We start from the raw sequence: 12,688 nt of genomic DNA on the forward strand, positions 1-12,688 counted from the left end.
GTCCTTTGTAGCATACCAAAGGTGTCTTGTTTCTTCCACAAACTTGAATCACTTACGGAAAAACATTAGGACACAATTGGCACTCTCCTTCCTACCGATTTCAGCTTGCTGGTTGGGCCGTTTGCTAACACAGCTATCAAGCCGGCTTTAAAAGAAGCACCTACAGGGAGCACTAGAATGAGGGTACAGGATTTCTGCCAATGTCAGTCCTTTAAGAACACAGTGCAGTATTTATGGGGTTGACCCAGCAACCGGACTACTGTATGGGGAAATAAAGCCCAGCGGTCACAGTTGATCCTTTCCTGGGAGGACTTCAAGAGGCAACATTCTTCACCCTGGAGAAGAGGGAATATGCCTTGGGTCACTTGGCTGCAGGTCCCCTGGCTACATGAGCAGGATATTAAACCCTGGAAGCCCAGCACGAGGCAGAGCCTGGCCACTCTGAGTCAGAGAGCTGACTTCATGGGGTTTTGCTCAGTGAAGGGCGGAGGGACCAACTCTTCAGGGAGGTATGCTTTTCCAGGAGGAGTTCCAGAAGTCAATCCTCCACCCTGCCCCTTCTATTCCCCAAGGGTCACTCATCCGACAGTTTTTTTGATTTAAAGAAGCTGTTCTGGTCTCAACACCAGATGTAAGAAACCACATTATAGAAATATGTCTCAAGTACTGACTACTCCCTTTTTTCACGGAGTCATTTCCAGATGTGTGTCACTAAGCCCCTGGCTGATTCTACAGTTTTAGAACAGGAAAAAAATGCTTACTCTTGAGAGCTAAAAAAAAGTGAGAAATGAGTTTTTTAGGACAAGTTTTAAAATTTTTTACTTATTTGAAAGGCAGAGAGACAGAGAGAAAGATCTTCCATCTACTAGTTCAGTCCCCAAATGCCCCAATAGCTAGGGTTGGCCAGACCAAAGCCAGCAGCCTGGATCTCAATCTGGGTCTCCCATGTGGTTGGCAGGGACCAGGGACTTGATTCACTACTGCTGGCTCCCAGAGTGAACATTAGCAGTAAGCTGGCATGGACAGTAGAACTGAGACCTGAAGCCAGGCACTCCAATATGAGATGTGGAAGTCCCAAGCAGCAGCTCAAACACTGCCAAATTTCTATGCTGAAATTTCCTGTTTTTTAGACAGTCTCTTGATTAACATGTAACACTTGCATGTGTTTATGGGGTACAGTGAAATACTTCCACACCATGTACACGCTAGGCTGAGCAAATCAGACAATTAGCATTTCCAGTCCCTTCTCTACTCTTGGAAGCTTGGGACTCACAGGCTGGAACCTTACCAATTAGCAATGGCTGATTTTGTTTCCCCTTAAAGCGCATATCTAGTCCCACATTTTAAGTAGAGTAATTGCACCTCCACATGAGGGTTTTCTGCCTGTGATTCTAGTCCTCTACCTCTGGTAAGGTGCCTCTTACATTGTCAAGTAAGTGAAGAGCACAGTGAGGGATAGGGACAGAAGTTGCATTTGTTCAGGAATTGCTAGCATCTGCTGATCTCCACAATGTAAATATTCCCACCATGGCCAGTGTAATTTAAGACAATGAGAAAATAAAGGAATAAAGAAGCAACCAAATACACTAAGGATAAATTCCAATGAGACAAAATGAAAGTGAATCAACAAATAGTAAAAAAATCCACAGGATAAATATGTGAAAGAATATTGGCAAAAGGAATTTGAAACTCAAGGAAAAAGGAACATTGTAAGTAAATATTACGTTAACATCTATGTTTCGATTTTTATGAGATAATTCCTTTCTATTTATATCCACGCCCAAGTTATAATGATAACCCCGTTCTATGAAATGAGAGATGTTAAGAGGATAAGATCTCTGTTGATGCTCTATTGTATAACACCTCCTCTGAATCACTGCCGCGTACTACTTTTCACAGAGAGAAACTAATTAATATTCTAGAAAGTGGCACAACCACAGGCCAGATGAAACACACACAGTGTGGCTGTTATCACAGAAGTCCTATCCTAGGAAAAGTCCAGTTTCTTCTTGCTGGGCACTGTCTGTAGTCTCAGCTGGAAGATCAGTTTCCAATGTGCCCTGTAATACACCTGACATCACAGGACATGGCTACTGTACCATGCCTCACAGTAGTTCAGGGAATTTCCAATTAGAAAGCTGGATGTAATTAAACACATGATTCTAACTCATTCATCACTTAATAATTTAAGATAATTTAATTATTCAATTTAATTTACTTATTGAATTAAAATAATTTAGTAATTTAAAATAATTAAAAAATAAACACTTTATTTGAATTATGATGCCACTTCCACTGTAATTTTTTGCATACACATTCCTTTTTCTTTCTGTGAAAAGAACATAACATACAACTGTTAACTAAATAGATCCCTCATAATTGAAGTGTCTGCATATGAGACATCTCTGAATTAATCCTGACATGGTTATTCCATCATTAAAACAGGCAAGATTCCTTAACAGAGGGTAGGGCTGTGAAAAGCTACTAAGCAAATTCTCAGGCTGCTGCCTGGAAGTTAACCCTTTCAAAACTATGGTTTCTAATGCCGGCAAAATGACAATACCTCCACCCTGCCTAACTTACAGGATTGTTTCAGAATCTAAATGAGATATTTGTTAGCACTCTCACTTGGTAAAAACTGTAACAGGTGTGATGTTTTAGTAAAATCCCAAATCTCAGAACTTGTGTATTGAAAAAATATAAAGGACAACTCTGTCGTGCATTCTGGTGTTTGTTAAAAGCCCTGATGATATGCATTTCTTGTTAAGTGATATTTTTCATAAAGCGGGTTAGCAAAGAATCTTCCCTGGGTACTTACAGTTCCAGGGCGGGGATAAGGAATTCTGCCCTGATAGGAAATCAGCTGATGATTCGGCCCTTCTTTGTGGGCAAATGGCCCATTGAACACAGTCTGTATATCAGACAAGTGATACACACACACCGCGGAGCCTTTAAAAACCGAGCTAAAAAAAAAAAAGCAAGAAAGAGAAAAGAGTCCATTTTAGATTTTTAAATTTAAATCTAATTTTAAAGAAATGGATGGTAAAGATTATGATGACACGTTGTTAGTGGTAATGTACTGTATGCTTTTCTGAAAAAAAAAAAAAACTCGAATGATTTAGAATGAATTTACCATAAAGAAATGATAAATGTTGGAGGAGAGAGAACTGTTTACCCTTTTGGGAAATTGCATAACATACACAAGTATTGAAAATACTGCATGACCCCCCAAAATATGTACAAATGTATATGTCAGCTAACATTTTTGAACTTGATACAATTCATCATGGGGATGTTAACTGCTATGCTATGTTACATACATATAAAGTTGAACATGTCTGCTGTTTTGAAACAAAGCATTAGCACAAAATATTTAATTCCACCATGGAAGTAATAGACAAGAATTAATAACTTATAGAAAATTCTTCCCCACGTTTTGCAAAAGTAGGACGTCAAGGAAGTTTCTATCTAACTAGTTAACTTTAGCAACAACAAAAATTCATGTGTCATTTAAAATATCAATAAAATATGAATCTGAATTCCAGATCACTATCAATAGAGGCTATCATAATTTTACTCAAATTATGATACATACATAAGAGATCATAACTATTTTTTGATTCTTTTGATGTGAGAACTTTCTCACATGCTATCCTAAATGTTAGTTGGAAAAGTCTAAGCTATGATGGTTTATGTACTTTCCCTGTTAGTCATGGGGAAAAAGAGGTACAATAAAGATTCACTGAATTATCTGAATCAATAAGGTCTCATAAGTTTGCTTGAATCCTTTCTAAAAATTTTCTCAGTCACCACAGCAGATTGGCTGCAACATTTTCCTAATGGGAAAAGGTATTGCGTTCTCATGAAAGAAAACAAGGTATATTATCAATTTTAGTATTAAGAGTCAGAAATGGTAATTTTGGATTTTACACTAAAGCTATATCAACATTGAGAAAAATAGAGGCTAGAGAATATTTTTAACTGAAACCCACATTTTCTTCAGAATTTGGTTGTTTTTTTTTTCTCTCTCTCTTCAGTCCTTGGTGAATTAAATGAGGACTATTTTTTTTTTTTTCCATTAGAATAGGAGTTACATATATCCTCATGGGCCTCATTTTAGACATCTTGTGGATCCAGTGTTATATGGCTGGAAGTCAACATCCCTGTCATTTCTATCACTTGGAAGAATTTATTGCGGTTTACAATTATACTGTGCTTTGCCCATTTAGACAAGAATGCTAAAACCTTCAGATTTTCATTATATAGTTGATCCTCTAAGAAAAGGATTGATCAAGTCACAGATGGAGAATTAGGCTGACTTCTAATAAGATTAATAAACAGAAATATGCACAGGAAAGAGTGCGAATTTGGTGACTTGTTTTGAAATATACAATAATAGGGATTGGAAATCCCAGAATAATTAGAAAACATTAAACCTATTTTCAAATATGTCACACTGTCAGAAGAGGAAAGACTGTTCAGGGTCTTGTTAGTTTCTAAAGTTATAATTTAAGATTGTTCCGCAAGTAAAAATTATATTTCAGCTTTACTGAAATATAATTATGTGCATAAATTGCATATAATTAATGTATATAATTTGATGAATTTGGACCTATGAGGATATTTCGAAAGTTAATGGAAAAATGATATTTAAAGACAAGTTTACTGTTGTGCAAATCTTCTGAAATCCACATATAGTTTTCCTATAAAATTCATTTTCTATGAACTTTTTAAGGACCCTGTGTGTGGATCACATTAGCATCTCTCACCACAATCCAGGTAGTAAACATTTCCATTACCTCTAACAATAACAAAAATGTCAAATGTTTTACTTAATAATGTTAATATGTTAAGGTTATTTTCTTGTAATGAATTATCTATTTTATTCTTGCATTGCAATTTATATTTTAATTTCTTTAAGAAAAATAGCACAGAATCATTACAAACACTCTGTACAAAACTTTTTTGAAAGTACTAGTTCAACTCAAATACAGTTCATTAATTTGGCCAAAGAAAATGGAAAATCTACATCCCAAACACTACTTAAGATTAAAAGTTGAGACAAAGAATTATTTCATAATGATTACTCTTACTCAATAAATTTTGTTACATAAGTTCATAAAATATAAATGTGTAAAAATTACCTTGATGTTGTAAAAATGCCATACACTAGTGTTGTCCTTGGATTCTCAGTTTCCAGGAGAAACACATCCTCTATAAAAGGGAAAAAACTCATTATTTCTAGTGTCCAAACATAAGCCTGTGCCCAAAGGACAAATACTCTATGTTTTCCCTGATATGTGGTAACTAATCGTGCACCTAAAAGGTAATCTATAGAAGTGAAATTGACATTTAGAAATGTGAAGACATTGAATAGACCTTGTCTCAAATGCTGAAGAACAGGTTTTTTTTTTTCCATACTATTTGTTGAACTCTTTACTTAGTACAGAGTTAGTCTTAAGTGTATAAAGTTAATTGAAAATAGATCTTAGTAAAAAATAAGCATGGGAATAGGAGAGGGAGGAGGAAGGGGGGGTGGGAGTGTGGGTGGGAAGAATCACACTGTTCCTAAAGTTGTATTTATAAAATGCATGAAGTTTCTATACCTTAAATAAAAGCTTTCTGGGAAAACAAATGAAAATCTTAAGAAAATACAATTTCAACTATGAAAAGTACTGTCCATAAAGCCATGATTGGAGCTTGACTGTGACTTTGCAACAGCTGAATGATAGGCATCTGCTAATTAAATAAAATGTTATACTGAGGGCTGGCCTTGTGGCACAGCAGATTGAGTTGCCACTTGCAAAACCAGCCTCGCATATCAGAGGGTCAATCCAAGTCCTAGCTGCTCTGCTTCCCATTCAGCTCCCTACTATTGGGCCTGGGAAGGCAGCAAAAGAAGGCCCAACTGCTTGGGCACCTGCAACCCATGTGGCAGACCCCAGTGGAGTTCCTGGTTCCTGCCTTCCATCTGCCCCATCGTTGGCTGCTGCAGTCACCCTGTTTATCCTTCAAATAAATAAATCAAGAAAGGAAGAATCTTTCTTAAAAAGAAAAAATATTATGTATATACCAATGGCTTTTATGAAGACCTTGTGTCTCTATGGAGGCCACACTGATGAAAAACTCATAAGTGGGAAAAAAAGCAGGATTATTTATAACACAGACTACAACAATGCAAGCCTTAAAATTATACACTGGGATACAAGAAAAAGATAAACTAGCTTGTTCCCAGGTAACAAAGCTGCAAAAACTTTCCTGCTTTGCCTTTGTCTGTATTTTCTAAATATACTTTAATGATAATATATTATCCATTTTTATTTAAAAATATAAAAAATATCCATTCCTTAGAAAGAAAGGGAGAGAGAGAGGGTATGAGTGAACCAGGGTGGGAGGAAGAGAATATCATTATTTCTTAGAACTGTATCCATGAACTATATTGAGTCTGTTCTCACTGCAATCATATCACATTAACATAAAAATTAAAAATGAATATATACATATATGCAAATATAAGCATATATATTTATGTATAAATTTCTTTTCTAGGGTTAGAATTTGAAATATGGAAAAGTTTTCTTTTAATATTTATTTTATTTATTCTAAAGGCAGAGTGACAGGGAGAGGAAAACAGAAAGAAAGGCATCTTCCATCCACCAGTTCATTCTTCAAATGGCCACAGTGGTTGGGCCTGGGCCTGAGCCTGGCCAAGGCCAGGAGCCAGGAAGTCCATCCAGGTCTCCCAAGTGGTGGCAGGGGCCCAAGTGCTTGGGCCATATTCTCTACTTTCCCAGACAGATTAACAGGAAGCTGGATGGGAAGCAGAGCAGCCAAGACTTGAACTGGCAGTGTGATATGGGATGCCGGCATTACAAGCGGTGGCTTAACCCCCTGCCCAACAACACTGGCCCTTAGAAAACTTTTTTTATAGTGATTTTTAACATAAAAAGACTGTATTCTAATGATTAAAATTATTAGAGATAATTTTTACTTAAGAAGTACTTCTTCCAGGAACAAAATGTTTAAGCATATTAAGGCAAAGAGAAAAAGTAGCACAGAAAAGTGTAATACACAGAATAATATGAAAGCAGATTCATAATATAAAATCCTAATTATACATTCTGGTTATCAACCCTTTATCTGTTGCGTAGTTTGCAAATATTTTTTCCCATTCTGTCGGTTGCTTCACTCTCCTGTTTCTTTTGCAGTACAGAAATTTCTCAATTTGATGCAATCCCAATAGTTAATTTTGGCTTTGGCTGCCTGCACCTCCAGGGTCTTTTCTAGGAAGGCTTTGCCGGTACCTATATCTTGTAGGGTTTCTCCAATGCTCTCTAATAATTTGATGGTGTCAGGTCGTAGATTTAAGTCTTTAATCCATGTTGAGTGAATTTTTGTGTAAGGTGAAAGGTAGGGGTCTTGCTTCATGCTTCTGCACGTGGAAATCCAATTTTCCCAGCACCATTTATTGAATAGACTGTCCTTACTCCAGGGATTGGTTTTAGATCCTTGATCAAATATAAGTTGGCTGTAGATGTTTGGATTGATTACTGGTGTTTCTATTCTGTTCCACTGGTCTATCCATCTGTTTCTGTACCAGTACCATGCTGTTTTGATTACAACTGCCCTGTAGTATGTCCTGCAACCTGTGATGCCTCCGGCTTTGTTTTTGTTGTACAAGATTGCTTTAGCTATTCGAGGTCTCCTGTGTTTCCATATGAATTTCAGCAACATTTTTCTAGATCTGAGAAGAATGTCTTCAGTATTTTGATTGGTATTGCATTGAATCTGTAAATTGTTTTTAGGAGAATGGATATTTTGATGATATTGATTCTTCCAATCCACGAGCATGGAAGATTTTTCCATTTCTTGGTATCCTCTTCTATTTCTTTCTTTAAGGTTTTGTAATTTTCATCGTAGAGATCTTTAACGTCCTTGGTTAAGTTTATTCCAAGGTATTTGATTGTTTTTGTAGCTATTGTGAATGGGATTGATCTTAGAAGTTCTTCCTCAGCCATGGCATTGCCTGTGTATACAAAGGCTGTTGATTTTTGTGCATTGATTTTATATCCTGCTACTTTGCCAAACTCTTCTATGAGTTCCAATAGTCTCTTAGTAGAGTTCTTTGGGTCCCCTAAATAAAGAATCATATCATCTGCAAAGAGGGATAGTTTGAGTTCTTCCTTCCCAATTTGTATCCCTTTAATTTCTTTTTCTTGCCTAATAGCTCTGGCTAGAACCTCCAGAACTATATTGAATAGCAGTGGTGAGAGTGGGCATCCCTGTCTGGTACCAGATCTCAGTGGAAATGCTTCCAACTTTTCCCCATTCAATAGGATGTTGGCTGTGGGTTTTTCATAGATTGCTTTGATTGTATTGAGGAATGTTCCTTCCATACGCAGCTTGCTTAGAGTTTTCATCATGAAAGCGTGTTGTATTTTATCAAATGCTTTCTCTGCGTCTACTGAGATAATCATATGGTTTTCTTCTGCAGTCTGTTAATGTGGTGAGTCACATTGATTGATTTGCAAACATTGAACCATCCTTGCATGCCAGGGATAAATCCCACTTGGTCTGGGTGGATGATCTTTCTGATGTGTTGTTGAATTCTATTGGCCAGAATTTTATTGAAGATTTTTGCGTCTATGCTCATCAGGGATATTGGTCTGTAATTCTCTTTCAATGCTGCATCTTTTTCCAGCTTAGGAATTAAGGTGATGCTGGCTTCATAGAAAGAATTTGGGAGGATTCCCTCTTTTTTATTGTTCTGAATAGTTTGAGAAGAATTGGAGTTAGTTCTTCTTTAAATGTCTGGTAGAATTCAGCAGTGAATCCATCTGGTCCTGCTTTTCTTTGTTGTGAGGGCCTTTATTACTGTTTCAATTTCTGTCTCAGTTATGGGTCTGTTTAGGTTTTCGATGTCTTCCTGGTTCAATTTAGGTAGGTTGCATGTGTCCAGGAATCTATCCATTTCTGATAGATTTCCCTGTTTGCTGGCATACAGGTCCTTGTAGTAATTTCTGATGATTCTTTTTATTTCTGTAGTGTCTGTTGTTACGTTTCCTTTTTCATCTCTGATTTTATTGATTTGGGTCTTTCCTATTTCTAGTTAGTTGGGCCAATGTGGTGTCAATTTTGTTTATTTTTTCAAAAAAACAGCTCCTCATTTGGCTGATTTTTTGTAATTTTTTTTTTTGATTCAATCCTGTTGATTTCTTCTCTGATTCAAACAACACACTTAAGAGATGGGCCAAGGACCTCAATAGACATTCTTCAAAAAAGGAAATCCAAATGGCCAACAGACACATGAAAAAATGTTCAAGATCACTAGCAATCAGGGAAATGCAAATCAAAACCACAATGAGGTTTCACCTCACCCTGGTTAGAAAGGCTCACATACAGAAATCTACCAACAATAGATGCTGTAGAGGATGTGGGGAAAAAGGGACACTAACCCACTGTTGGTTGGAATGCAAACTGGTAAAGCCACTATGGAAGTCAGTTTGGAGATTCCTCAGAAACCTGAATATAACCCTACCATACAACCCAGCCACACCACTCCTTGGAATTTACCCAAAGGAAATTAAATTGGGAAACAAAAAAGCAGTCTGCACATTAATGTTTATTGCAGCTCAATTCACAATAGCTAAGACCTGGAACCAACCCAAATGCCCATTAACAGTAGACTGGGTAAAGAAATTATGGGACATGTACTCTATAGAAAACTATACAGCAGTAAAAAACAGTGAAATCCGGTCATTTGCAACAAGATGGAGGAATCTGGAAAACATTATGCTGAGTGAATTAAGCCAGTCCCAAAGGGACAAATATTATATGTTCTTCCTGATCAGCGACAACTAACTGAGCACCAAAGGGGAAACCTGTTGAAGTGAAATGGACACTATGAGAAACAGTGACTTGATCAGCTCTTGTCCTGACTGTTGATATACAATGTAATACTTTATCCATTTTAGTATTTTTTGTTGTTTTATTCTAGTACTATTGGTTGAACTCTGTAATTAACACACAATTATTGTTAGGTGTTTAAATTTTAACTGAAAAGTGATCCCTGTTAAATATAAGAGTGGGAATAAGAGAGGGAGGAGATGTACAATTTGGGACATGCTCAATTAGACTTGCCCCAAATGGTGGAGTTAGAAATGTGCCAGGGGATTCCAATACAATCCCATCAAGGTGGCATGTACCAATGCCATCTCACTAGTCCAAATGATCAATTTCTGTTCACAATTGATCACACTGATAGGTCTAAGAGTCAAAGGGATCACACAAACAAGACTAGTGTCTGCTAATACTAGCTGATAGAATTAAAAAGGAGAGAATGATCCATCATGGGAAGCGGGATACACAGCAGACTCATAGAAGGGCAGATGTCCTAAATAGCACTCTGGCCTCAGAATCAGCCCTTAAGGCATTCAGATATGGCTGAAGAGCCCATGAGAGTATTTCAGGCATGGAAAGCCAAGACACTCTGGGGAAAAAAAAAAGACCTAAATGGAAGATCTCTGCGAGTGAGATCCCAGTGCAAAGAACAGGGCCATCAAAAAAGGAGGCACCTTTCTTTGAAGGGAGGAGAGAACTTCCACTTTGACCATGACCCTGTCGGAATAAGATCGAAGTCGGTGAACTCAAAAGGCTTCCATAGCCTTGGCAACTCATGACTAGAGCCTACGGAGATTACTGATGCCATAAACAAGAGTGTCATATTGTTAAGTCAACCACAGTAGTCACTGTGTACTTACTCCTCATGTGGGATCTGTCCTTAGTGTGTTGTCCAATGTAAAGTAATGCTGTAACTAGTACTGAAACAGTAATTTATACTTTGTATTTCTGTGTGGGTGCAAACTGATGAAATCTTTACTTAATATATATAAATGGATCTTCTGTATATAAAGAGAATTGAAAATGAATCTTGGTGTGAATGGAAGGGGAGAGGGAGTGGGAGATGGGAGGGGTGCGAGTGGGAGGGAAATTATGGGCGGGGGAAGCCATTGTAATCCATAAACTGTACTTTGGAAATTTATATTTACTAAATAAAAAAATAAAAAAATCCTAATTAACAATCAATGGTCATTAATAACTGACTAATTAGCAATCTCAAAGGCACAGATCTAGTAATGATTTTACAAGTACACTTTTTGTCTAGGAGAACAAAGGCAGATGTATTTTTTTTAGGGTAGTGATGAATTTAGCCATAAATGAGTAACTGCTAGTCTTTTCCATATGTGCATAAAGGCTGACCAGGTATAGTTTTCCTAAAGAGTAAGAAAGATTGAAACATAAACACGCTTGCAAACAATCTGGGGGAACAAGTGAATGATCTGTCTATGTCACTTAGAAATGACACTTAGTTTTTCTCTAGAAAGGCTGATTCAGAAAATTTTTTTTACAAGATCAACCTACTGGCTTCTGAGACCTACTGCTTTAGGTTTATAACTGGCAGATACACCAAACCTCATACTGTCATGCAGTTTTACTGCTTACTGCATTGTCTGTCTCAAAATTTAAGAATAATCAGCATTTTACATGTTAATATATTACAACAAAAGCAAATCCTTTCTAAATAGATTAAAGCAAAAGGACAACCATTTCATAGTTAGCAACTGACACTCTGATACGTACCAAATGATTCTGATTAAATAGGATGCTCCTTGACAGAAAGGAATCTGCTTAGTGTTTATTTCACTTCAAACGAATAATCCTTATGACGTCACACTGTTAATACTTACTCCTAAATTCAACAAGCAGAACTAAAACAAGCCTTCTCATTTCTATTTTGATTCTTTTCCACCTGACCTCTATTTTTCCCTTAGTAGCAATAGTAAAAATAGCTGTTTTCTCATGCAAAGTGATTTCAAATCAGAATATTAGACAATCTAGTAGACATAAAATATGCACTTCATTTAAAAAGCACAAAAATATGGTCCCTTACATATAAATTATGTAATTACGTCTCCATCTTGGTCTCTCTCACACACACAAACATGCAATACACACCACACACTCTCTTCTCATTCATAGATCATGGTGAATTCAATTAACTAAATGTCTCAGCGGTATAATCAGGGGCAAAACAGGTTAAAAAATACCTGAGGAAATTTATGAACAGAATCTAGATCATTAATACAAATTGGTACATTATGTATGCTGAAAATTCCCATGGAAGGAGCCTTCTCCCCTGAGAGCTTATTAACATCCATAAACCTTCCACACTGTCCTTCGGAAACGTGTCTCAATGACACTTCTGCGTACCTAGTTCATCGAAGTGAGTTTCCGGGCCATCTTCGTCCGTCACTGAGCACACCAGCCTCGCTTTCAAGAAGGTGGTCCACTTATTCACCAGGCTGCGCAGCCCACCCGTGTCGTTCTGAAATCATTTGGCAAACATACTTTCAATTACTTAAACACAGACTGGGGTGCATTAAAAGTTCAACCTGGTCTTCTTTCACCTGGGGATTTTCTATACTCTAAAGACAGGAAACGTTAACCACATCTTCACTCCAATAGTTACAGAAGAATTGTTCAGATTTGTAGTATTTTATAAAGTGGCTATAGTTATCCAAGTTTTCTCTTCTGGTATGGTATCAGCTGGGAATCAATCAGTTTAATGCGTTCATGCCCTAAGTTCAACCATTCACAGTGCCAATGTTCATGAAATGCTGTGGAGGAT

General features: G+C 37.1%; 1 protein-coding gene across 3 annotated transcripts in view; it reads right to left on the bottom strand.

Annotated features, from left to right (window-relative positions):
- Positions 1–12,688, bottom strand: part of SEMA3C (semaphorin 3C) — a 187,435-nt gene that overhangs the window by 57,734 nt on the left and 117,013 nt on the right. For all 3 annotated transcript variants that reach the window (XM_017342732.3, XM_008258295.4, XM_070071246.1), the window contains exons 9-11: positions 12,271–12,385; positions 5,145–5,214; positions 2,819–2,963 (exon numbers count right to left, since the gene is read on the bottom strand). In XM_017342732.3, coding sequence (XP_017198221.1) covers positions 2,819–2,963; positions 5,145–5,214; positions 12,271–12,385 — 330 coding nt within the window. The remainder of the gene's footprint in view (positions 1–2,818; positions 2,964–5,144; positions 5,215–12,270; positions 12,386–12,688) is intronic.

This window comes from Oryctolagus cuniculus, chromosome 3 (genome assembly GCF_964237555.1).
Source record: "Oryctolagus cuniculus chromosome 3, mOryCun1.1, whole genome shotgun sequence".
Lineage (NCBI taxonomy): Eukaryota > Metazoa > Chordata > Mammalia > Lagomorpha > Leporidae > Oryctolagus > Oryctolagus cuniculus.